Source organism: Marmota marmota, unplaced genomic scaffold (assembly GCF_001458135.2).
Source record: "Marmota marmota marmota unplaced genomic scaffold, marMar, whole genome shotgun sequence".
NCBI classification, from domain to species: Eukaryota; Metazoa; Chordata; class Mammalia; order Rodentia; family Sciuridae; genus Marmota; species Marmota marmota.
Window position 1 is genome coordinate 6,645,767 of NW_025999969.1, and position 27,943 is coordinate 6,673,709.

At 34.6% G+C, this 27,943-nt stretch overlaps 1 protein-coding gene across 6 annotated transcripts in view; it reads left to right on the forward strand.

Annotated features, from left to right (window-relative positions):
• Positions 1–27,702, forward strand: part of LOC107154380 (interleukin 1 receptor accessory protein) — a 135,562-nt gene extending 107,860 nt beyond the window's left edge. Inside the window, exons 9-13 of one of the 6 annotated variants that reach the window (XR_007347962.1) lie at positions 10,535–10,684; positions 11,948–12,091; positions 21,666–22,244; positions 22,530–22,613; positions 26,316–27,696. Coding sequence is in view for 4 of the 6 variants with exons in the window: in XM_048804081.1 (XP_048660038.1) it covers positions 10,535–10,684; positions 11,948–12,091; positions 21,666–22,384 (1,013 nt within the window). In the remaining 2 variants the exon portion in view is untranslated. Of the gene's footprint in view, positions 1–10,534; positions 10,685–11,947; positions 12,092–14,576; positions 17,311–21,665; positions 23,501–26,315 lie in introns of those variants that run through there. The other 5 variants (XR_007347961.1, XM_048804083.1, XM_048804081.1 and 2 more) reach the window with 5 other exon arrangements.
• Positions 27,703–27,943: the final 241 nt, after the last annotated feature.

The window sequence follows — 27,943 nt, forward strand, 5'->3', positions numbered from 1 at the left end:
TAATTGTTTTAAATTAATTTTTGTACAGTTTGAGAGTGAGGGATCTGCTTTTATTCTTCTACATATGAATATTCAGTTTTCTCTCCATATTTTTTAAAGAGGCTATCTTTTCTCCTTCATCTGTTTTAGACACCTTTGTCATGAATCAGATGGTTTTAATTGTATAAGTCTTTCTCTGTGTCTTTTATTCTATTCTATTGGTATATATGTCTGTCTTTATGCTAGTACCATGCTGTTTTTGTTACTATGCCTCTGTAGTATATTTTTCAATTGAATATTGTTAGGCTTCCATAATTATTCTTTTCTTGGTTGGAATTACTTTGGCTATTCTGGATCATTTATTCTTCTGTATGAATTTTAGGACTTTTTTTCTCATTCCTTGAAGAATGTTATTGGTATTTTAGTAGGGATTACATTGAATCTCTAGATTGCATTGGGTGATATGGCCAATTTACCCAATATCCATGAATATTGGAGGCCTTTTCATCTTTTAGTGTCTTCTTCAGAAATTTCTTTCTTCTGTGTTCCGTAATGTTCATTGTGTAGATATTTCTTGGTTAGGTTTATTCCTAGGTATTTTTATTAAGGTTATTGTTTTAATGATTTCTTTGCATTTGTTATTAGCATATAGAAAAGATATTGATTTTTTTTATGTTGATTTTGTATCCTTCTACTTTGCTAAAAGTCTAGTGGAGTCTTCTAAGTATAAGAACATTTCTGAAGCAGGGATAATTGACTTCTTTCTTTCCCACTAGTATCCCTTTTATTTATTTTTTTGTCTTGTTACTTTAGCTAAAATCTCAAATACTATATTCAATACAGTTGGTGAGAGTGGACATCCTCATCCTACTCCTGATTTTAGAATAAGATTTCTCAGTTTTCCCCCTTTCTACATGTAATAGGATTTGGGTGTGTCAGATCTTTCTATACCTAGTTTCTATGGAGCTTTTATCAAAAAAGATTTTTAATTTTGTCAAAGGGTCAAAGGCTTTGTCTGCATCTGTTGAGATTTTCATGTAATTTTTAGCCTCAGTGTTTTTACATGGTCTATTATGTTTATTGATTTGCATTTGTTGAAACTTTATTTCATTCCTGGAATGAAACTAATTTGATCTTGGTATATAATCTTTTGAATGTGTTATTCAATTTTGTTTACAAGTATCTTATTGAGAATTTTTGCATCTGTGTTCATCAAGGACGTTGGTCTGTAGTGGTTTTTTTGCTATGGTTATTTTGTATACCTTTGTCTTGTTTTGATATCAGGGTGATATTGGCTTTGTGTAATGAATTTGGGTATGTTCTTTTTCTTTTATGGTACTTTTGGGAATTTGTTTTTCAAGAATTTTTTTTTCTAATTTACCTAAGTTGTCACATTATTGGCATACAATTTTTGTTGAATCATTTTCTCATTTAATGTCTACAGAATTTTTGGTGTTGTTCCACCCACCATCATTCCTGAAATTAGTAAATTCTGTTTTCATTGTGTTTCAAATGGGTTTCCCAATTTTATTAAATTTTGCAGTGAACAAACAGGTGTTCATTTTTTCCTATTATGTTTCTTTATGGCATTTCATTATTTTACTCATCTTTATTATTTTCAACTTTTATTACTTTATTTATTTATTTATTTTTAATGCTCAATCTAAATGCCATAAAAAATGTGGTTCAAGGGTTGAAATCAGTGCTCTTTGAATCTTCAGTGTCCTTTAAGTCGGAGCCTGAGTATTTTATACCTTTACACTCAGATGGCCACAATTCTGACTGTAGTAAAATTGGGTTATTCCACCATATCATGAAAATAATAAGGAAGAAATAGCTTAAATTTCTATTGAAAATTTGTTGAAGGAAACAGCAGTTGGGGTGATCAATTATTTCTAAGGCTCTTTATAGCTTGAGATTTCTGTGATTCTATTACTTTATTTTTAATTTGACTTTTTCCATCATTTTAAAATAAAAGCGGAAGTCAATGATTTTAAGTAATCCTTCTTTTCTAATATAAACATTCTGAACTATGAATTTCCCTCATGGGATTTTTTCAACCAAATTTAAGAAATGTTGAAATTTTATTATTATTCTGTACAAAATATTTTCTAATTCTTTTTATTTGTTTTGACCCATGTGTTGCTTAAGCATAAGTTACCTGATTTATACATATGTGGAGGATTTTCTAGATCTTTTAATTATGCTATATGTTAAAATCGATCTGATTGTTAAAATTGACTTAATGTTCTCTCTTGGAAAAATAATTTATAGTATTTCATATGTCATCTAAATTTAGGTAATTAAATTAGCAATGAAGAAGGAAATTCAAGGGAAGGATTTCTCTAACTTAGAACCACCTGAGGAAATTTTATGATGGAGTGGAAAGAATTTTGATTTCAAACACACCTAGGTTCAAGTTTGGGCTCTGGTGCTAGCTATGTTTATAAACTGACCCAAGTGGTCCTTTTCTTATCCTTCAAATACCTGACTCTCAAAGTATCTGTGAAAACTGAGAAAATGGGTAATACATACTTTGCATGGTGCTATAAGCTTGATTTTTAACTTCTAATTTAATTTTGTTGTGACCAAAGACATACTCTGTTTGATTTATTTCCTTTTAAGTTTTGGTACTTTTAAGGCCTCACAGGTTGCCTGTTGCAAATGTTTCACATGCACTTGAAAAGGGCATATATTTCAGTGTATGGCTGTGGTATTCTGTAAGCCTCAACTAAATCAGTTGGTTTTAACATTGTTCATGTCTTCTATTTTCTTGCTATTTTGTTTTCCATCATCCTAGTCATCCAATTGTTGAAACAGAGGAGGTTGTTAAGATCTTTCTTCTTATTTTTTCCAATTCTTTCCTCCATTTTGCCAGTATTTGTTTTGTGTATTTTTGAACTGTGTTTTTAGGCTCAAACATTTCTCATTAATCTTCCTTGCTTCCTTTCTTTACCCCTTTCTCTCTTTCTGCCCACCCCTCCTCTCTTCTCTTTCCTTATTTAATTATTTATTTATTTTCTCTCCCCACCCCACCCCCTTCTTTTTTTTCCCAAGGTCTCTCTATGTTGCCTAGACTGATCGCTACCTCTCCCATCTCATCCTCCAGAGTAGCTGAACTACCATGTATCCCCTGCATCCTGGTCAATGTGTCATTCTGATGAATTGACTATTTTAAATTATAAAATAGTCTGTTTTTTCTGTAATACTATAATATTAATTAAGACACTGTAACTTTATTGTAGTTAGTATTTGTATATCTTTTTCCATTTTTTAAAAAATTTATGCCATTGTCTTTATATTTAATGCATATATTGTAGACACAGCATATTATTGGGTCTTGGATTTTTTAACCCAACCTGATAACTTCTGTCCTTTAATTTGAATGTTTAGTCCATATATATCTTTGATACAATTATTTGTTTAGGTTATGGGATTTGAATCCAGGGGTGCTTTACAACTGAGCTAAACCCCCAGTCCTTTTTAGTTTTTTATTTTGACAGAGAGTCTTGCTAAATTGTTTATTGTTCACTAAATTTCTGAGACTGGCTTCAAACTCATGATCCTCCTGCCTCAACCTCCTAAGTCACTGGGATTACAGGCAATTTTAAATTGGCTTTATTTAATTCTATCATCTTGCTTTGTGTTCTCTACCTTTTTCATCTACTCTTTGTTTTATGTACTTTCCTACCTTCTTTTTGATTAATTGGTAATTTCTTAGAATTCTACTTTATCACCTTTTCCTCCTGTTTCTTCTACCTCTTTTTATTGTTTTTATTTGTTTGTTTTGTTGCTTGTTTTTAGTTTTTCCTCTAGAATTTGCAATAATTATTTTGAACTAATTGGATATTACTTTATGAAATCCTTGCAATGGCATACTTCCATTCCTTTTCTCCTGTTCATTATGTTGTATATGCAAAAAATATTAGTTTTGCATGTATTATGAAATGCCATAATGTATTGTTATGATTTTTCCTTTAAATGATTATCATTTAGTTAAATTAAGTGAGATAACTAGCACTTTATTTGCATATTTTCCATTTCTGGCACTATATTCATTCTTGGTAACATTTTAGTCTTCAGAACTATTTAATATTTCTGATGGTTCACATCTGCTGGTGATACAACCTCTCAGTTTTGTTTTACTCTGAAAATGTCTTATTTCATCTTTTTTATATTTCAATATAAAGTTTTCAAATGCATGTAAGATTTAAAAGAATTATACAGTGAGGATATACCCTACCTACATTCTACCATTAAGGTTTTGCTATTTTGTTTTTTTCATTTATCTAGTCACTCATTTTCCCATTTATTGATTCATCTTATTTTTGATACCTTATAAAGCAGTGTCAATATCAGTTAAGTTATTGCCTAAATGTTTAAGTATCTTACCATTATTGAGATTTTAAAAATTTATTTATAATTCCTTTTTTTGGTAAAACCTACAGTAAGAAATTTCATAACTCAAGCATATCATTTGATAAATTTTGAGAAATGAATATATCTGTGTAGCCTAATACACTATCATGATATAGAATATTACCATCACCCAGAGAATAACTCCCTGATCCTTCCCCTAATGGGTTTATTCCTACTTCCTCTACCTCTCCACACTTGGTAAGATGATTGGTTTGAATTTCTTTCTGAGAAGATTGTTTTTTCCTCTTCTTGAACTGTATGTTTGTGGGCCCATACAGGATTCACCATTGTACAAGTGTTCTTTAATTCAGCAACTGTTCTTGATATACACCCACACTGTTGTGCTTAGTAGTCATTTGGTTCTTTTGTTTGCCAAGGAGTAATTTTTCAAAAGAATGTATTGCAATTTTTTTAAATTCATTCTCTGGATGGTGGACATCTGGGTGTTTTCCGGTTTGGGGGTCTTTTAAATAATGCTTCTGTGAACATTCTTATTCATGTCTCTTTATGGACTTATTTTGCTTTTCTGAGGTGAATACCCATGACTAGAATCACTGCTTAATTTTATCAGAAACTGTTAGACATTTCTTCTTAAGTGGCTGTATCATTTGTATACCACCACCCAGAGCGTATGCAAATCTTCACCATTTGTTGTTCTTAACTTCAGCTCTAATGGTGAGTGTGCCTTATTATAATTTTATTTTTATTTCCCTCATGACTAAATACTGAGAACTTTTTCCTGTGCTTATTAACCATCTGTAAGTGTTCTGTGATATGACAGTTTAAATATTTTTATCCATTTTACAAGTGGTGAATTGTGCTTTCATGATTGAATTGTAGGCGTTCTTTATCTGCCCTGGATAACACTCCTTTGTCACATACATGTTTTTCAAATACTTTCCCATTCTGTCACATGCCAGTCTGTTTACTAGTGTTTTTTTTTTAATATTTATTTTTTAGGTGTAGATGGACACAACACAATGCTGAACCCGGGTCCTGCCCATGCTAGGCAAGTGCTGTACCACTGAGCCACAATCCCAGTCCCTTTTACTAGTGTTTTAAATTGATAGAGGCTCTTACTTTTGATGAGGTGTTTTTAATTACTTTTACTTTAATGCTTATTGCTTCATCTGTCTTAAGAGAGCTCTGCACACTTCAGCCATGAAGTTTCACCTTTTGTGTAGGTCCATGATCTACCTCTAATTATAAGTTTTTAAATAAATGATATGAAGTAGGAATTGAAGTTTAATTTTTTTTTTCATATGAATAGCCAGTGATTCTGGTACTTTTATTAGTATTTTCACTAGATATGTAATTTTGTGTTGAAAGATTTTCTTTTTGTATTTTAGCTCTTTAAAGATGCCCTTCATTTTTTTCCTGCAGAAAATTATTTATAATGTGAATTGGCAGCTTTTAAAATTATTATTGTTCTTTTTATATATGTCTCATTTAATTGTGGTACTGTGGATTGAACTCAAGGTGCTATACTACTGAGCTACACTCACAGCCCTTTCTATTTTTAAGACATTGTCTCATTAAGTTTCCCAGACTGGCCTCAAACTTGTGATCTTCCTGCCTCAGCGACCCATATAGCCAGGATAGCAATCATGCACTGCTATGTCCTGCTCTCATTTCTTTTTCTTTTGGGAGATTTTGAGGTTTTTCTCATCATCACTTTGTTTTGAACAATTGAACTATGAGAGGCTTAGGTATGGATTTATTCATATGTATCTTAGTTTATTAAACTTATTGGTTCTCTAAGTTTATATTTATTATTAAATCAAAAAATTTTCAGCCTTTGTTTCTTCAAATATATTTTCCTATAAATCATAGTATTTTCACTTTCTTTAGTCTTGCAGTAAAATTTATGATACATAACTCAGTAGTTCCCCCTCAGGTAACCAAGTTTCTCATTTAATTTCATTCCTTTTAAAATCTGAGTTTGGATAGTTTCTAGTGACTACTAATAATTTCTTTTGTGACATCTAAGTTGTAGCATTTTTAATTTCAGAAATGCATATTTCCACTTCTCTATTGTAATATTGATATTTCCTATTCTTGCATCATGATAGTCAAGATACCTCTTGCTTTTAATTCAGCAGACAAATTTTAATATACATTTCAATGTACTTACTGGCAATTGCAGTATCTTTGCCAATTTTGGTTCTATTTATACTGGATGATTTTTTTTCTGAATATGGATCACATATTTTTCTCTTTATCCTATTATTTTTTGTCATGTAGTGGACATTTTAGATGCTGTATCACTGAACTTCTGGGTTTTATTAGAATGTTGAGTTTTGTTCTAGCAGGTAGTTAATTAGCTTGCATAGGCATTTGCATATTTATTTGTCTTAAGTCACTTTCCATATCTGCATTAGAATAGTCAAAAAATAAATAGCCTTTTCTGTAGGGCTGCATGGGACCTACTTCTAAGGCTCAGCCTTCTGTGGCATCTTTGTAGCTAAATGAAGTTTCTGACCTCTAAGTGGCCTAAACTCAGCTCTTGTCCAGCTCTACAGAGCTCCAGGTATTGTGCAGTTTCTAGCTGCTTTTTGCCTGACCATGTAAAGTACCACCCTAAATATGCTTCGCTTTGATTTGGCCAAAGACTCAAGGTAACCCCATGTATTTGCTAGAGTTACTTTTCTACTCTACTCCATTGCTAGTGTTCTCTTCTATCTGGTACTCAGGCCTATAAATACATGCCAACTACTCTTGAACTCTAATTTCTTTGAATTCAGTGCAACCTCTGCCCTCTTTTGGCTTTCCTCTATCTGTGCCACAACCCAGTTGTGAGTTCAGGATCCCAAACTCAGGTTGTTAATCCTGCTGCAGGTACAGCCTGGGACACAGCATATGAAATGATTATCAGGTACTCTACTACTTGCTTCATGAATAGTGGCCTATTAAAAGAAGAAAACTTAAAAGAAGATTAAGCCCGTGACCAGGCTTAATCTTGTTTTGACCCTTTTCCCCATAGATTGCACTCATGTGCTATTAGTTGTCCAATTATGAAAAACCTTTTGTTTTGTATAAGGAAGGCAATTCTACTATCAGTTACTCCTCAAAGGACAGAAGCTGAAGTTCAAAATACGTAAACTTTAACACACTGCAATAGCCAAATCAAGTCCATCTTAAGTCTTTGCTTTACCATTATTTAAATAGAGAATTCTCTGTTTGCAATTGAGGAAAAAAATGGTCATTACCAGTTCCAAAAATTATCAAGAAGTTCCATAAATTTATCAAAGTGTGACCACAGATTCTGTGGTCCCTTGGAATCTGAGTAGGTGGCATTTGCTTGAAGGACTCAATAGATAGCAAGTTTCCAATTACAATAAGGATGAAATTTGGAGTTTGGAGACATTTTTTTTTACTGTAGAATTGCAAAATGAATGGAGGAAATTTGAATTCAGAAATAACAAGAAGCAAATGGCTACATCCTGAGTTAGATTATTATTGAAATCAACAAGGGAAGCAGTTCAGGAGTCCAATTTGGCCAAATTTCATCACCCCTTTCTGATTGGAAACCCTTTGGTCTGAGAGTGCATAAGGGTAAAATAATTATGTCAAAATGCCAGAGGTTGCAGCTGGGGCAGATAGAACATGTGAGCAGAGGGTCACCCTTTCCCAGTAAACCAGCACAGCTCCACATGAAAACCTTGTAGGGCATCCCTTGCACCTGACCCAAGCCATTTAGAAAATCAGGCTGATGGGGAATATTTTAAGAGTTCAATTAGTTAAGTAGCATTAGGGTCTCCTTTTTAGCAAGATGGCTACACAAAATTATCCATAAATATGACACTTGTGATTGTGTGACACAAAACAAAATTTAAAGGCTCATTAGAAAAAAATAGATAGTAGTAAAATGAATGCGATAGAAATTTAAGAGGGTAATTGATCTTTTGGTCATTAAGCAAGACCTCAATTGACGGTTAGAAAAATCCATTTCAGGTAAGTGTAGCTAGTGACCTTTCCTCCTCCTCCCCCCGTTTTGCCTGGATGGACATTTTAGAGAGCCAAAATAACTCAGCAAATAATGCAAATAACAGTGGGACCTACCCTGGTGTGCTATTAACATAACACGTACTCAGAAATATCAAGGACACAACAATTTTTGTGCCAGCTACCTGAATTAATCTTAGCAAATCCTCAGTAACAACACTTCTGGCATTTTATGGTGGGATTTTCTTCTTTTAATATGCCACTATTCATGAAGCAAGTACTAGAGTACCTGATAATCATTTCATATGCTGTGTCCCAGGCTGTACCTGCAGCAGGATTAACAACCTGAGTTTGGGATCCTGAACTCGAAACTCTACAATTGGCCCTTTAATTAGAAAAGTTTGGATTCAATTCCACTGATTACCATTTTTTTTCTTTTTTGCATAGAAAACTGTTTAGAAAGGAATCTCTCCCCCTTATATATGACCAATAATTGAACTCATGGCAATATTAGGCAAAGATCCCTGCACTTTGAATTGAGAGTTGCTCCATGGTGATCTTGGGGCACTCAACCATGGACCCACATCCCCAGCCCTCTTTTGTATTTTATTTGGAGACAGGGTCTCACTGAGTTGCTTAGCCTCACGTTTTGCTGGGGCTGGCTTTGAACTCATGGCTCACAGAAGTGTTCCCTCACTACAATGACTAATAGACCTCCCTTGCCCCAGCCTCATTCCCTGGTCAACTCTATCACATACCTTTTTTTTTTTTCTTTTTGGCATTGATCAGTACTCAAAATTAACGCAGATTAATTTCCTTTTATTTTATTTCCTTTTTGCTTTTCTGCATTAGGACATTATCTCCCAAAGTACAGAGATCTTCCTCTCTTATCCACCATTCTGTCCCCCAAAGGCTGTGGCAAACAGTACATGTTAATAAGTAACCGTCAAATCAACAATTACCTAAGTTAAGCCTTCCTGCTTCAGATTTAGCAAATGTTCCATTCCTTCCTCAGACTCTTTAGCTAGTTGCGACAAGCAACCAAAGGGAAGTTTCTGATACATAGTACAGTGTGAGAATTATTTAAATATCTAAATGGGATAGATGAAAAGATGGTCCCCACCTGGAAAACTGGGAATGTACAGATTAGGGGAAGTGAGAGGGAGTGGAGAAGCAGGCCTATAAGATAAATCACATTATATAAATAAAAACACTGTAAAAAATTATAAATAGGGAAGAGTGGAGATTTCTACAGGCAGAGCTCAACTTGAAAAAAAGGGTTTTATCTTTCAAAAAAAATGGCATTTTGAACATTGACCTTGAAAACTAAAACAGGGAAAGCACTGTTCCAACCAGAAATTCTTGCATGATCAAGGCATGATGTGATGTCTTCTTGAGTTTTGTGAGGAAAGGGCAGTGGTCAACAAGACAGGAAGGTTGTCTGCTGTGACCAGTGATTCAGTTCTAAAAGGCTTGGTTTCCAGGGCTGATGAGTTATAACCAGTTTTACGTTAATTGGGAATTATCTCACTCTATTTCTTATTAAAAAAAAAAAAAAAAAAGCAGGCATGGTGTCTATGACATAAAAGTAAGTAGGTTATGTGGAAATCTGTCCATAACCACGTATTGCAAGTCAGTCTTCACAGTGTGTATCCCAGAACTGTGGACATGGATAAAAGCCCTCTGTTTCTGCCAACTGAAAATAAGATTTTTGAAGCCTCTTTGCAAATAAAGGAAAAGGAACTAAATTCCTTCTCTATGACAGTCTACCAATATCATGGGCTTCTCCAGGTAGGTTATTTAAGACTCCATTCCAGAGATAACCTATCAGAGAGTAGAGAGACACTGTTCAAAAATGTTTTGAGGTGATGTATGAGTCAGATTGTGAGTTTAATTAGATAGCTTTCTGAATCCTGCCCAATGTTAATATTCTGTTTTAGTTGTATATCATCAAAGTTCAAATCAACTGATAGCTAAAAGCACCTTCTATGCTACAAACAAAACACAGTAAAATGAATATGAGACAATCTAGTATTATGAAATAGAGTCTAAAGTCTACAGTGTTATCTCTGTTTATTCAAACATGTAAGTCAGGTGCAGGGTTTAGCCGCTGGGCTTATCCAGCTTTGCAACATGATGGGCCACTGTGATCACCACATAGAAATTCCTTCTGGTTTGTTATTTATTCCAGTGGTAGCTCCAAGATACACAGTAGAGCTGGCATGTGGTTTTGGAGCCACGGTCCTGCTGGTGGTGATTCTCATTGTTGTTTACCACGTCTACTGGCTGGAGATGGTCCTCTTCTACCGGGCTCATTTTGGAACAGATGAGACCATTCTAGGTAAGTGATGAAAGTTTGATGTAAACCTTTTCTATTGTCCTCTTTAGAAAGCATATTCATTTGATAAAACCTAGGTTAACTAGACGATTTAAGCACATTACAATGTATTTCAGTCTTTACTATTAAAAAGTCTTTCCAATGTGTAGTATTCTCCTTTCTTAGATCAATATGTGATTTAGTGTGAGATCAGTAATGTCCAAATAGGAAGTATAAAGCGGGCCACATAGGAGATTAAAAATATTCTAGTGGCCAAATTAGAAAAAGTAAAAAGAAACAAGTAAAAATAGTGCTTAGACTCAGTGTGTTCATATTATTTCAGCATGTAATTGATACATGTTTGAGATATTTGGCATTTTTTTACACTAAAATTTCAAAATTCAGAATGTGTTATATTTTACACTCATAACATATTTCAGTTTAGACCAGATGCATTTCAAGTGACCAATAGAAATGTGATTCTTGGCTACTGTGTTGGGTTGTCCAGGTCCACACTCTGTACTCAAGGGTGATCCATGCACCAGCAGCATCAGAATCACCTGAGAGCCTATTAGAAAGAGACTCATAGTCCTAACCCTTATAGAATCAGAATCTACATTTTAATAACACTCCCAAATGATTTGTATACACATTAAAATTTAAGGAGCACTGCTCCATTGCAAAAACTTTGCCCAGAAATAAGAATGAAACATTTAAACATGCAGATACTTAGGTCCACCCCATGAGGATTCTAATTTGACAGGCTTTTGGAAGAGGCACATAATTTGCATTTCAATGACTCATTATTTTTATAATTATACAACTTTGGGAAAGATTAATCCTTGAATCTAAATATATTTTTAATTATAGTTCGTTTCAGGTATATTTTGGACAGTTTCAAAAAGTTTCAATTTATAACTCTAATATATAAATGAATGATGTATCAAGAAAAGGAGTAGAAATTCTCTACATTAATTAACTTCTGGCACCTACAATTTATGTCCATGTTATGCTTTAATCTACAGTTGAATAGGCTAAACCTTTCTCTTTCTCCACCATAGACTCAACTAACTAAGATGTAAATAGAAGACACATTGAATAAAAATTTAAATTCAAGTAGCTATTTTGCCTGGGAAGTACCACATGGAAAATCACATTAGCATCTATCACATAATGTATACATGCAAAAATAAAAATGTCCCACATGCAGAAGTTAGATTTAAGAAAAAAGGTCTTACTTTTGATAAACTTTTCTAACTGATATGGGATCTGTGTTCCTTTTGCTAGATGGGAAGGAGTATGATATTTATGTATCCTACGCAAGGAATGCTGAAGAAGAGGAATTTGTGTTATTGACCCTCCGTGGAGTTTTGGAGAATGAATTTGGATACAAATTGTGCATCTTTGACCGAGACAGTCTGCCTGGGGGAAGTAGGTATTTCACAGGAGTACAAATGATGTTACCCTTGAAAGGCAAAGGGATTCTTAGCTTTAGATTGTGTGTGAGAGTCATAGTTCTATATTGGATATTTAATGTCCAATTCCTTGATATAATAGAGACTTCTCCAGAAATAATACTATAATGTAAGATTTACACTATTCAACTCGTTTAGGGTATTAAAAATATTTTTCCTGGTTATCTTTAACAACTCCATTTCAGAAACATAGATCCACAGTGGAGTTAAACTATATCAAAGTGCCATAGCTTTAAAAGTCCTTTAAATTCATATTTAGATTTTTAGAAAGTTTATACAAATCTGCATTGGTTTTCTAAGAATGTTTTGTTTTTGTTTTTTTACAAAGACTGAGTAAAATTAAAATGTTGTTTTTATAAAGATTGAGGTTTACTTAGTTTTACTAAGACTGAGTTACAGATTGGGGTGGATAGAATTTTCCCTTCTTTTGTTCACTGACAATAGAATATTTCCCTTTGGCACTTGGCCATTTCCTTTTCTTTGCTTTTGCTTTCTAGCAAACTTGTACTACTCAAATTCTTTTTTTTCCTTGGGTCTGCTTCTGTTTTATCAGCTTATACATTTGAGATTTATTTTAAAAATTTACAAGGTATTCTAGCAGGTTTAAAAAAGAAAAGCAGAGATTGCTGAATGTCTTAAAGCAAAAGTATCTTTTCAAGGCTAAACTGTAAAACACAAAGCAGTGGTTCACCTGTGTCTTTGTAAAAAACACAAAGTAACATTTATAAACTAAACTCCCTACCTTTGAAATTCACTTGCACTGTCTCTAATCTTAAGCATGACAAACTAATTTTCTTCTTAGAAGATCCTGTTTACATTAATCATTTGTTTAACATGTTTTTGAAAGATGTTATGTAAATCATTGAGACATAAGATAGGCTTAAATATTTTTCACATTTTGAATTAAATAGATCTGCTGTCTTATTTACCTAATCATCATACAAAAGCTTATCATATTTGCCTTCAGAAGATATCTCTTTCAGTATAACTTTGTCAGGAAATGATAAAATAATCATATGGCTAAAGGATAAATTCTGTTCATTTTAATACTTAATTCCCCCATATCACACTCATCCATTTATCCTTTCATCAGCCATTCCATCAATAATTTCTGTGTGAAAAGTTAAAGAAAAATATACATATATAACTGGGTAAGACCTTCCAATAGGGGTTGATAGTTCTTGGGAGAATTCAAGCTTTCTCTTATTACTCTTGCATCTTTCTTCTGATAGATTCTTGTGTCATTTTGTATCCCCCCTGCTGCTCTTGCCCAATTCACTTTGCCTCTGGGTCTCTTTCTATGCTTACATGTGGTCAGCCTCTAGTTGAGCTTCTTGGAGCAGACAGATATTTATTCCTAAATGCTCCTCCAGGTTGCACATGCTAGATTCTAATTGCCTATCTTTACCTATTATTTCTGAACTCACAAAGATTAAGCATCGAAAAGACTGCATAGGGGAGCCTGGTGAGCCATGACGTACATTTCCATAACATCAGTGCATCACCTGGAGTTGGCAACTAACCCTGCCCTTGTAAAGGATTATATAGCCCTCCCTAAGCATCTGTGAGGTGATAGATTAGTTTCAAGAATTTACTGAGAGGAATTAATCAGAGCCCCTTACTGCAGAATAAAATTATACTGCCCTTCCATTTCCCCTGCTTTTTTTTCTTCTTCTTTTTTATTTTACTTTAAAAAAAGTGTTTGCCAATGAGTGAAAGTAGACACATCACCAGCAGCTGCAGAAACACATGGCTCCCTAGTAATGATAGTATTTTGAGGAGAAAGATCAGGGATTAATTTGGTCTCCAAAGCAGAGAGAGGTAGAAAGCCAAGTTGAGAATGCATTTCTAGACAAGGTCCCATTGGATTGGCTATATTTTTGAAGGTCCTCATCCAACCACATTGATATCAGTCAGAGTCAAGGAGGTGTTCAACAGTGGAGGGGACTTTCAAAAGTGAACATTCCTACCCTTTCCTGTGTTAGCAAAAAGTGAAATTCTATGATTTGGACTCTACAACATATATCTTTTGAATTTTTTTTTTTTATATTAGGGAGATTATACAAAGGTGTCTTTGTATAGGGCTTAGGAGTAGGTCTGACTGGGTTACAACATACCATGCTGTTTGTAGAAACTGATTCCTGTGTCACGCATCTGTTCACTGTGGCTCCAGTCATGCTTTGGAAGACTGAGGTCACAGCCATGTTTTGGCTTCATACTTGTTTGGAATCTTCTTTTTGAGTGGAATATGTGGATGCCATTTCCATTTTCCCTGAGGAGAATGGCACTTAGTGAAGAACATGATTGGGTCTAAGGATAACCACGTGCTGCTGGTAAGGTTTCACCGGGGTTCTTCAGGCCGTCACCCTGAGTTCCCTCAAGCCCCATGCTTTTGGATAGTTCTGGGCCAACACTAATCCCCATGGTGTTTTCTTTCCCAGTTGTCACAGATGAGACCTTGAGCTTCATTCAGAAAAGCAGACGCCTCCTGGTTGTCCTAAGTCCCAACTACGTGCTCCAGGGAACCCAAGCCCTCCTGGAGCTCAAGGCTGGCCTAGAAAATATGGCCTCTCGGGGCAACATCAACGTCATTTTAGTGCAGTACAAAGCTGTGAAGGAGACGAAGGTGAAAGAGCTGAAGAGGGCTAAGACGGTGCTCACGGTCATTAAATGGAAAGGGGAGAAATCCAAGTATCCACAGGGCAGGTTCTGGAAGCAGCTGCAGGTGGCTATGCCAGTGAAGAAGAGTTCCAGGAGGTCTAGCAGTGACAAGCAGGGGCTCTCCTATTCATCCCTGAAAAATGTATGAAAGGGAAAATGTAAAGAGTAACGAGAACCAAGGGTACTCCTGGGAGGAAGAGCCCCCCCTTTTTCTTCCCAGTTTATGGTTTGATAAGCAGAAAAAAATTCTCAGCCTCCTCATAGGGATAAATTCAGAGTGACTATCTGGATGGCTGTTTTGCTTCTCAGGCGTGACTAAGGTTTAGAATGATAGTGTCAACAGTCTGTTCCCAGTCTCTGATATTCCTGTGTTCTTTGCAGGTAAAGACTGGGTTGAAGTGAATCTCCTCTTTTACATCCTCCATCCCTGCCCCCCCACCTCAAATCTTAACCTTATAGAGCAGCTGTGTCTGTGGATTTAAAAATCCCTTTACGAAACGTTACTTGTTGACGGGTATTATAATTTTCTGAGTAGAGTATTTTTTTATTTTATTTTTACTCATCCATTAAAAAGATAATCAGGGTCTACATCTATTTTTTCTGAGGATAAACAAGCTCTTTTGCTCATTTGGCTGTTCAATACACCACCACAGCAAGACCGACACCCACTTAGGAGGTTACAAAGCAATATAACTAAAAATGTCTCTGATGATTGATTTAAAGGGCATGTTGCATTTCCTCTTACTATATCACATTTGCCCTCATCTCAGGTAATTGATGTTACATTTATAAACTTGAAAAATATATCATAATTTTTAATTACCGTAAATCCTTGATTATCTTTGGATTGATTCATATTTATTACTCCATCTCCCTCTCTATTTGTATCAATCACTCAGAATTTGTAGGTTAAAAAGAAAAAAAACAGATTTTCAGGTGGCTCTATACTTGGTTCAGTCTGAAAGGCAACTTCTAATGGTGCTAATGGAGAGCAAAATGCTTTTAGGGCATTTCTAACTTGTGAAAAGAGTGCAGAACAGGATGTTTAGCAATTTGCCTTTTAATCCAACCTTGCTAATGTGAAAACTAGGAAAATGATTTCTCCTCACTTTTTTGTGTCTCCTCATTGTAATGTGTGGAGATTAGGTTTAGTAACCTTGACAGTTGCTTTTAGCATTAATATTCTAAAAGAATTAATTGTACTTCCTGTAATTTATTCACTAGCACAGGTAATACCTTGATCCAAATAAGTCCATCTGAAAGGTCATTGTCAATGAAACTTTTCTGGTTGGTTTTAAGTAAAATTTTAATGTTCTTCAGACTTGGAAAAGTAAAACTAAGTGCAGAGTTTACAAAGTAGATATCTATGTTACGTGTAGAAAATGTATATATGTGTATATATATATACACACACATATAAGTATACATATATATAAATATCCACACACCTTAATTTTATATGCTCGTGTGTACATATATTCACACACAAATTGTGTACGTGTGTATATGTATGAATCCACATGCGCATGCATTATCTATGTGTGTATACATATACACAGACACATATGCATGTGCTCATCTTTAAACAGCCATTAGTAAGATATTACAAACCACTATAACTCTTGTCCAGTTTTTAAATTATGTTCATACTGTAATGCTTTTGTGTTGGTGTTGTCAGTTCATTAATATTATTTGTGAATTTGCTGCTCACAGAGTGGTACTTGTCATTAGTTCTTGCCTTCCCTACACTCATATAAATAACTTATTATGGCTACAGCTGATCTGGCTTGCAGTGGACTCTGTTGTACACAGAACTTCTTTAGTCACTGCTAAATGGTAGCCAGTTATCTGGTATTAATTGATTTTCTACTGTATTCCTAGAAGACATATTAAGAAATTAAGCCATGCTAATCCTAGTGCTCAACTATGTAGACTTTTAAGTAATAAAAGAAAATAAATATACCTATAAATGAGTTTGGAGGATACTATGAAACACGATAATTCATAATTTAAGGAGGCCCTTGTCCTAGTAGTATGAATTTTATTATGCAATTCTAAAACTGTCTTCTACATGTAAGCATCCTTTATCAGTGTTAAAGTCCATAATACATAATTTTTCTACATAGAAATTATTGATTACTTTAAATTGAAAAAATTATTCCCTTTTGGATTCTTGACTATAAAGCTATGATATGGAGTCACTCTTAAAGCTTTTTCTTATGATAAATCATAATTATTCCCTCTACTAACTCTTTATTTACAAGACCAGAGGAGAGTTGACTCTGGAGTAGCACTTAATATCAATCATTTTAGGAGCTTTAGGTCAACAAGGGGTGGTCTCATTCCCAAGGGGCCATTTTCTTGCAATGCTGCATTTTTTTTTTTTTTTTTTTGCACTTTGGGGCTTCATATTTATCCTTAATACCATAGGGGCCCCTGGAAACTCCATGGTGTGTTTTTCTATTTATATTCCTATCTTTCATATTGAGTTTTTCCAAATGCTATAATATAAAGCAAATCAAATCTAATTTGTCTCATCCTAATAGAACTTACTTTAAACATGTTTTCTATTCTAGAAGATACCCCTTTAAAGGATATAGGGACACATACTCATAATTTAGAGAGCAAGAACAAATAATTTCTCTTATAAAGTTTTAGATCTATGACATCAGTACCTTCTGCACCCAGGTTAACAAAGAACCATGCTATGTAGAGTGTCTAATTACACAATCCCATACAATTTATTGAATTCTCTTTTGTATTGCAGCTTAAATGATTCTTAGGATTCTAATAAAAAAAGCATTTCATTGTACTGGGAACAAAAACATCACTCCACTTGTTAATTACCCATTTTCTTTCTATAGGTTTTAATATTTTAAGATTATCTTTTTAATTTTATTCATGAAATTTTGTATTTTCCATTTTTCATTTGATTTGTAAATTTACATATTTTTAAAATAAACCATTTATTTTCAGCTTTGAATTTTATTTTGTGCATGTGTTTTATGTCTTTATTTTCATGTTAAGCGTAAGGAATAAGAATTAAAATGATCAATTATTGCACTATAAAAAGAAATGAAATTATATTTAACTTTCTTTCTGAGAGATATCTGAAGATAGTGGGAACTTCATATCAACAATGTGATATACCAAACATGGGAATGTGTCTGTATATGTGTGCATGTGTATACAGTGACAGAGGGATACAGAGCATGGAGGGGGAGAGAGAAGAGAATTATTCTTTTCAAAAAAACCACAAACATTCCTTTCGGTTCAGCTTAGAACTTTAAAGCTTACAGGAATTTCTTACCTTTTAAACTTTAAAGCAACTCCAAGGCAGCAGCTTTGGCAGAAGAAATTAATGCTGTGCGTTAATAGATGATAATTTGAACCAAAGATACATTTTTCTCACAAACTTCAAGTAAATAAGTGAAAAATATTTGGAAACGCATTTTCTTTTGTGTTAATAATATTAAGCCCTTAGGTACAAGACTGTCTTCATGCTAAAAAGAAAAAAATTCCCCATTTCATCATTTATTCCAATAGCATTTATTGAGCCCTATAACATCCTCTGTACTAGTTAACTTTGTAAAAAAAAAAAAATTTGCTGAAGTATTTTCCTCTTGCAAACCACTCCCCAAAGGGTAAAGTTCAAATCAATGGATCAAAGTTACAAGGAAATAGATTTCAAATCAATTGGAAACAACTGTGTCAGAGTTGAACAATAATGAAATTCCCTAATTTTGGACATGCTAGGTGTCTCCTTATAAGATATACATAAGCAGAGACTTGATTGATTCATATTAGAGTTTGTATGTGAAATTTCTATATTGGATAAGTGGGGATAAGTTTTAAGTTGCTTTCAACCCCAAAATATTAAATGATCTCCTAGAACATAGTGGTGACTCTTTGGAAGATTCCGTATCAGCATTTTGGTAGCCTCATTTACTGAGCTATTACCTTGTTAAAAGCCTGAAGATACTTTCTTCAGTCACTCACTGGTGCCACTAGATTTTTCACACAAGTAAATTTTCAATGTGATATGAGATACACATTTAGCAACTAGCCGGTCTTATTTCTCTGTTTCTACCCATGTGACATAAAGTAACTTTAGCAATGAGCTAGGAGATTATTTCAACAATACTTTTGATCTACATTCATTTTAAACTAAATACCCAGAATTTCAAACCCTATTATCCTCATCAATCCATGTATCAAAGTGATATTCTAAAGTTAGTATCAGGAATTGATAAAAATTCAACAAAATTGGTCCATATATTATTTTAATAAGCACTAGACATTGAATAATAATTTAATCATATGAGCTGTTCACATGACTACTGCATGCTAGACATTTGCATATAGATACCTCATTTGTTTTACATTTCTACAAGTTTTCCCCTATCTTATGCATTTCATAGAAGGATGACCTTAGATTCAAAAATGTTCAGACTAAAAACAGACACTGGAAAACCAAGATTTGGATTCAGATCCATCTTCCAGATTAGGTGCACCTTTTTGCTACTGTACTTCAAGTTTTATTGGAGGGAGGAGGAGGGGGAGAGAGGGAAAAGGAGAAAGAGAAGCATACTTGTCCACTTTTATCCTAACCAAAGAACAAACTGAAGTCATAGTTTTCTTCTATGTAAATTCCAGAGGGAATATGACTTTAAAAGGCGAGTGAATCCTTGAGTGTGGTAGAATTCTGGACCAGAACTATGTCTTCAACTCCAATACAGTGCCATAAAAGAAAACTGATGTCACACCTGTATAGTCACACCTCACTTTTTTTTGAGTCAAACAGAATAAACAATCTAATTTAGTAATCCCTCTTCAAATAATATTTACCATTAAAAATGATAATAGCATCCATCTTAAATATGAAGGTTTCATAATATGGAAGGTATTTTAAAAATATGCAGTGCAGGAGGCAGCTTTCTTTAAAGTACCAAGTGAAGAGAATTCTATGTATAGGCCAAGCCCCCTCGGAGAAGCATCTCCACTCTCAGTCCTCAATGTCTGGAATTCTGCCACTCATATCTTTATTTAGCATTGTCCTTTTTCAAATGTAAATCCCTCACTTTCTGGAAGGGGAATATATTAAAAAAAAAGAAAAGAAAGAAAGAAAACATAAGCCCTGAAGACAATTTTTTAGAAGATCTAAGACAGTTTTACTTTCAACTGTGGTATCTCCACTGGAAAAAAACAAACTCATATTTTCTTAAGGTAATATTTTGAAATAAAGTATACCATACACACAAACACATACATAAGTACACACACAATTTGTGGAGTTTGCCCAAATCCTCTACACAAGCCATGTTGTCTTAAGGTTATTTTGCATTTCTCATGAACCAGAAAAAGCAGTAACTTCCCACTCTGATATTCTCTAATTTATTAGATGCAGCGTCAAGAGATCCTGAGTAGGAACAGCAAGCAGGAACAAAGGAGTTACCAACACACACACACACACACACACACACACACAGATTCTGAAGAGAAATGGACATTTAAATTTGTCTTTCAATACCAAAAATTTCCAAAATAGCTTTTTTTTTTTTATTCTCGATAAAAACAGTTAAATGTCAAAAATTGAGCACATTGGATTTTCATTCAAATTCATGTTAAATGCACTGATTGGAAAGGATTAATCTACTTTGGATCCTATCTCTTCATTCCCTGTCAAGTTCATTAAGATCAAATTTACTTGGAATTTACAGTTGGTCATGACAAACTGAAAAGTCTCTCAAAAAGTGTGGGCACAACCTCAGTCTGTCTTTGGCACGTGATTTCAGAGTTGTCTGTGGCTATGATTCACACATTTGAAGTTCCTTTACTTAAGATAATCGCATTGTATAAGTTCCCAAATCTCACAGTTAGTTAAGAACTGCATTTATTTGAAGAAGTTTCCTTTGGGATCTGTCCAAATCCACCTTAGCAACTGTTAGAAATGAATGCTTTGCCAGAACTATTAACTAATTTATTGATTTTTGTCTATTATCATTATTTTTGCTTCTTCTTGATTATAAGGTCAATTTTTACAACACACACATACACATACACAAACATACACACTTACACATAAAGAAGAGAAGGAAGGAAAGAAATAAATCTTAGTTGATAATAAAATCAGTACTGGGTCCAAAAATGTTAAGTACCAAGGGATATAACTGAGGATCTTAGGAAGTGGTAATTCCAATTGGTCTTTACCAATCAGATTATGTCAAGAACATTTCCTTTGCTATTCAAAGTGCTATTCTTAGAAGATACATATAGAACTGAATATTATTCAGAGGAAAATGATGAGAGTGAGAAAGAGACTGGAAATTATGTCATTTATGGGAAAAAAGGGAAAATCCTGAATTTATTTAATCTACAGGTAAGACGAAAATACAGTAACATCACAAAAGTTGTCAAATATTTCAAACATTTGAAGATGTCAGATCTAAGACCATCAGATAAAACTTGCAGTTATGAAGATTTCAAAAGAAGCAATAATCTACACAGCCCCAAATTAACTGGATTTTAGAGATGGTTCACTTAATTCCTGAACCATTTTCTGGCTTTTCTTTTCTAATAGTAAAGAAAGACTATTCAAGAAGGGACTACTACAAGTAGGGGTTTTGCAATGGGGACATATTGAATTCAAATCCTTCCTCATCCTTGAAGGTAGCAAATCCTTTGAAACTATTAATAATAAAGGTACACATGACATTCCTTAATTTCCTGACTAGGTGGATTATTTAGCACTGAGATCCTATATTTTCAAAATGTTTGTCCGTTGCCTGTCCTTTGTCAGATGCACAATAATGTACTGGGATGTATAGAAGTTTTCACGGACACCGTGCCATCTTTTCATTTTCCTGTAGATACAGTGGAAGCAGTTTTTGATTTCATTCAGAGGAGCCGAAGGATGATTGTTGTCCTGAGCCCAGACTACGTGACAGAAAAGAGCATCAGCATGTTGGAGTTTAAACTGGGTGTCATGTGCCAGAACTCTATTGCCACCAAGCTCATTGTGGTGGAGTACCGTCCCCTTGAGCATCCACACCCAGGCATCCTGCAGCTGAAGGAATCAGTGTCCTTTGTAAGCTGGAAAGGAGAAAAGTCCAAACATTCTGGCTCCAAATTCTGGAAGGCCTTGAGGTTGGCTCTTCCCCTGAGAAGTCTGAGTGCCAGTTCGGGCTGGAATGAGAGCTGCTCTTCTCAGTCGGACATCAGTCTGGATCATGTTCAGAGGAGAAGAAGTCGTTTGAAAGAGCCCCAGGAGCTCCAGAGCTCAGAGAGGGCTCCAGGTGCCCCTCCTGACCCTGGCACCTTGTCCAAGCACCGAGGGAAGCCCTCTGCAGCCTGTCGCTGCTGTGTCACCTACTGTGAGGGAGAGAGTCACCTCAGGAGCAAGAGCCGGGCAGAGATGCAGACGCAGCCCCAGTGGGAGACACACCTCTGTAAGCCTGTTCCCCAAGAGTCAGAAACTCAATGGATACAAAATGGCACAAGATTGGAACCCCCTGCTCCCCAGATCTCAGCTCTTGCTCTTCACCATTTCACAGATTTGTCCAATAACAATGACTTTTATATCCTATAATTACTGTGTGGGGTGGGTGGTGGCTTCTCTCTCTACCAGTCCTCTTTATGTCATGAAGCTTAGGGAATGACTGACATTTTTATCATCTAATGAACTATCAGATGCATATCCCTTTTATTGATTTTTAAAAACTATTTATTTCTAGGAGACAAAAGACCTGAAGGACCTGAATCCAGAGTTATTGCCTCTAACGGCCTCAGAAGAGCACACTCTTCTTGGGTCCTAGAAGGTCAGTATGTGAAAGTTGCCTAAAGTCTGAACCTCTATCTTGCCCAAAGGTTTAAACCCAAGCTAAGATTTTAAATATGTTTCCTATGAGTTAGTTGATTGATTTTAGTCAGGTGTACTTGGACTATGACACTGTAGGGTGTACATTTCCCCAGGGAGCACCATGGGAAAGAGCTGGTTCTGGTGAAAGTTGTAGGACAAAGCTCCAGAGAAAACCTACAGCACATTTTCCCTCAAAGAACCAAACATACCCAACCAGGGATATATGGTGTTCTCTGTCTCACTGTAAACTAGTGTGCTCTAAATTTCCTAACATTGTTAGCATCAATAAAGTTATATTTTTATGTCATTTCATTTGTACTAACAAATTTTTAATTTCTCTCTTCCCTTCTACCTATTCTGGCTTTTGTATTCAAATCTGAGGAGTATTCCATTTCAGAAAATTGAGATTAGGTTTAGGGAACAGGAAAAACTGAAGTATCCCTTTTGTTTCTTCTGAGGTGTATAGAGAGAAATCTGGGAAAGTTCCAAAAGACAGTGAGAAAGTATTTAAATGAAATGGGATTTTACATAAAAATCTAATTTTTTTTAAAGTGACAGATGATGAAAAACTCAGTCTTTTAAGAGATTTTGGGGGGAGTTTGGTGCCTGAATTCCTTCTTCCCATTCAGAATTCTGAGAAGGGATGTTAAATGCCAAGTGCCTATAAGAATTAGAAGATAAGGAAAAAATAAAGGGTGGCTAGACACAAGCATAATATAGGGACCATCTATCCATGAATAGGATAGAGGTACAGAAAAATATTTATTTTCTGCCAACATATTCGCATAACAATAAAAGGCAGGTGGCACTTGATTTTCAAGTTAGGAGCATGATGGGGAATCCCTGGGTCTGCAAGTAACTGAAAAAATGTATTTTATATAAAAGGAGTAAGCTTTTACTCAGCTCCATTTGATTGCTGCTACTGATTTAGCCCTGTGTTGTCATATTTTGCAGTTTTTTTCAAGAGAAACTAAAAATCTAGATTTTTGTATATACTCCCAATTATGGAGTTATAAAAACAAAACAAGAGCAAAGAGCTAAGCAAAACACATCTGGGAGACATATTTAGCTTGAAGGTTACTAATTTATAATTTCAGAACTAAAGTATTCAGCCAAAGAACATATGTCAAAAATGGGAATCTGAGTGTCCTAGACAGTACTGGTACTGGGGAACATAAGCTGGCCCTAAGGATGTAATAGGGAATGTTTATCACTTCCCCAAATTGAAGACATCTGGGCCCTCAGAATAGGGCTGATCTGACCTAACATTCCAGCACAGGAGAAAAAGTTGAAAAACAGTGTGTCTTCTATCTGTTATATAAAGGTTCCCTGCCTGTTGGGTTTACTACAAGAAAACTAGAAGCAAAAACAATCTGTAATTTCTGAATGGAAGCATATCAAAAAGATCAAGAGACCATACTAGCCATGCCACCTTTCAATACAGTCACCTTCAATACCTTAGTCCTGGCTGCTAGTGCGCTTAGCCTAATGAGTGTGGCCTCTCCCAATCAGTAACAGAGTAGTGGAGAAAGAAAATTCTAACTTTCTTAAAGAGGGAATCAGAAGATCATTTCTGTCTTGAAACAAGAAATTAGAAGGTACTTCCTCTGAAGCTAAACAGATGAAGGCCCTCCAAAGTAAATGTGATTTACCATGTAAATTTTAATTCGGAAATGACAGGCCACCATAACTGTATATTCAGCAGGAAATGACTTAGCACAACCAATGATCTGGTTCTATATTACACCCCTTCTTGAAGAGAGTAATCCATTCTTGATGTACATTTAAGGATCTGAACTGGGAAGACAGACAGTGGTTTCTCTCCATTTATATTACGATGGGTAATATAAATGGTTCTAAATACTCTGAGAGAAATCCCCAATCCAGAGTTAATCTGATCAATATAGTATTCCCAAACTGTAAAATATCTTTGGAAATAGTTGAAAAATTACTTTTGTAACTTACCAATTATTTTTTAAGGGGATAAAACTAAATGCAAGAACTAATGGCAGAGCATGGAAATTAACATGATCTCTTATTATATATAGCCATATATTTTTGGCACACCCAAAGCTAAATTTTGGTTGGTATCAATTTCCTTTGACAATATAAGTACAGCATAAGTGTTTTAAAGTAATAGTTTTGTACATTAGCTATATAGGGATCAAAAAGATAATGGACAGTATTTTACTATATGGAGAAAGTCTAGGAAATTATGCTATTATTCCTTGATCTATCATGCCACAGTTGAATTTGATATTTAGGGCCATGTACTTCAATGAGGCATATGATGATAGGCAAAATTCTTTTCTCATGAGCCTTAAGTATCCATAATTGAAATGACATAATTGTAGACTAAATTAATATATCATTATTAAGAAATATAGCCTTTTAAAAGCATAAATTTAAAGTCTAATAGAGTCCTATGTCTCTCCTTTCTGTTTAATCATGGTCTCTTCAAACTTTAATCTCTTAATGAAAACTTAGAAGATATTAATTTCACTGGGTGTTGTGGGTATTGAATAGTATACTACAAATTTATTTTATACGGATCACTATCTTTTAATTTCATAAAATACCTTGAACAGTTGAGAACAGAAACCTATTATCTAGCTTAAATGATAATCAGCCAATTAGCGAAAGACTTGGGTTTCTACCTCAGCCTTCTAATAAGGTATCCAGTGCCAATGCTAGAGCCAACCCTGGAGTATTCAAGTGGAAGTTTTTATATTATGAATTCACCAAGATGAAACTACTTCAGAACTATAACACATTAAAATTTTTAGAATCAGTTAATGTAAACCCTATGTGTGGCTAATTAAAGGTTTTATTAAGTTTGTTGTATTGTTTGACCTTTTCATATTATGATTCTATAGAACTTAATTTTTACATGTTGTAATTTTAAGAAGTAGGACCCTTTTTTACACTATGGTCTTAGTTTTTCCTTGAAATAAGTTATTTATATTATTCTTAATGAAATATCAGTATATATTCACCCCTTATCTTGAAAACAAATGTAATATTTTAGCAGATATGACACTGACAATTCCAGAGTGACTTCCTTTTATCACTATTAAAAACTCCAATAATAATATTTTCACTTCCAGATTGAAGATTTAAAGCAGTTGGAAATGTTCCTGTTCAGAAAAAGGCATGAATAATAAATTGAACTAACCATTAAAATATGAACAGAAAGACAGACAATTCCTTTGGCAATGGTTTCAAACTTCTGTGCATCAAAGAATCACTTGGGGGGGGCAATTCAAATGAAGACCCCCCCCAGGACACTTCCCTTCCCCAAAGGGCTGTCTCCTTAGCTCATGGACATTGTTATTTGAATAAGGTCTTATACAGGTCAAACTTGGGAAAGGATGCAAGGAGAACCTATAGGAAATCTTTCAAGCCCTTTCCATATTCCCTATGCGGATCACAAGAGAGAAATCCTAAACCTGGGTTTTATTCAAGTCTTCATGAAATGTATCCCTCACAGGAATCATTTCACATTCATATGAAAATGCATATTTCTTGACCCTAGATTAACTACACAAGGGTCTCTAAGGTGGGGCAGATCTGCATTTAAACTTCTCACGTGATCCTGATGCACAAAACATTTAAGAACCGTTAATTTTTACCTCTCTTCTACTCCTCTTTACTCTTGTAGGCTCTGATTTTCTCCAGCCAAGGAAGACTACAAACCATCTTTTTAACAAGGTGTTTGCAGGCAATAGATGAAAATGTAGGGCATGGTTAGCCCTTGGAATTGCCTCAGCACAAGGAGACAGTTGAATAGAGTGGTTAGTAGAGTGTACTTGTGATACATGAAATATATGGACATTTGGAACTTGGTGGGAGTGCTGTAGTCATCATGTGTTAATAGAGTAAGATAAGCTCTGCTAGGAGAACAAATACCCTCAACATTTCAATAGATTCATGTAACAATTCTTATATTTCATTTATGCCATATGTCCAGCATAGGGGCTTGCTTTGTTGTAGCTTTACCATCTGAAATGTGTGACTAGCTATTGTCACTGGTCAGGTTAAATTGACACTCATAACTTTCACTTACAATGTGTTGACCAGAAGGAGCTCCAAGGTCCTGATATAGTCATAGAGAAAGCTAGAAAATATAGTCTTCTTTTGTCCCTAGGAAGAAAAAAATCAAATTGAACTTGGTGAACACACATCCCTGTCTTCTACAAATGAGATGATAATGAGGTATTGAAGTAACCTGAAGGGGCAAGAAACTTTCAAACAGATATGTCACATACTTTGATGATGAAGACATAGAATAACTTTGCTGCCAACACCCCATCTGTTTGTCAAGACATCAAGATAAAACAGCACACAGAAAAGAGTAGCCCTATACATTAATGTCTCCCAACAATATTTGTTGAAGGAATTTATGATAGTAATTGTAGCTTCTGGTTAAGGGGAAGAATGCTTAATAATTTCAAAGTCACTGTATTTCGCTACTTTCCATTCAGTGGCTCTAGTTGTTTCTCTAAGAATGTGATGCTCAAACCATCTGCAAATGAGCCATTTCATTTTGAAAATTCAGGGAGCCTCAAAAGAATTGAAGACATTTAGAACACAGCAGAGCATGTAACACGGTCATTAGAAGGCATCTCTTGATCCATTTATCTGAAGAATTAAATAGGGAATTCAAATTGAACCTGCCACAGCTCGAATGAAGGAAGAGACAAATGCTAGTGTGGATATCATGAAGTCTGATTCTCTCTGTGCATCTGTGTTCTCTATGATTTGGATTCTGTTTGTATTAAAATTTTGAATTTTTGTATGACTTTTGTAATGTGTACAGTATCATTTGATTATATAAGAAAAAGCTCTCTTTGGGTTGGTAAAGATCAGTATTCAGAAATCTTGATATATACTAGAAAGTTATAGTGTCAATCAAAGAAGATATTTGTTAGTGTAGAGAGCAGACAACTGACACATTCAATATTCCTGTTTTTCCCCTAGACATTTTGAACCTTTAAAAATATTTAAATGGCAAAAGCAACCTTTGAAAGTTTCTAGTGGAAAGAAAACAGAAAGATTCCAAATAAACTCTGAATTCAGATAATGAACTATCTTTACCTTACTGGAGGTGATAGGTATTTTAAATATTCCATTGCTTTATTTAAAATAAAATAAAATAAAGTCTGATATTCATTTATTTATTTTTATTTAAAAATCAAATTATGTCTAACTACTTATTAATTTCTTTTATCCTCTCATAAGCTGTATCACATGCTTAAAATTAATTTATTCAGTAATATGCTCCTAAAC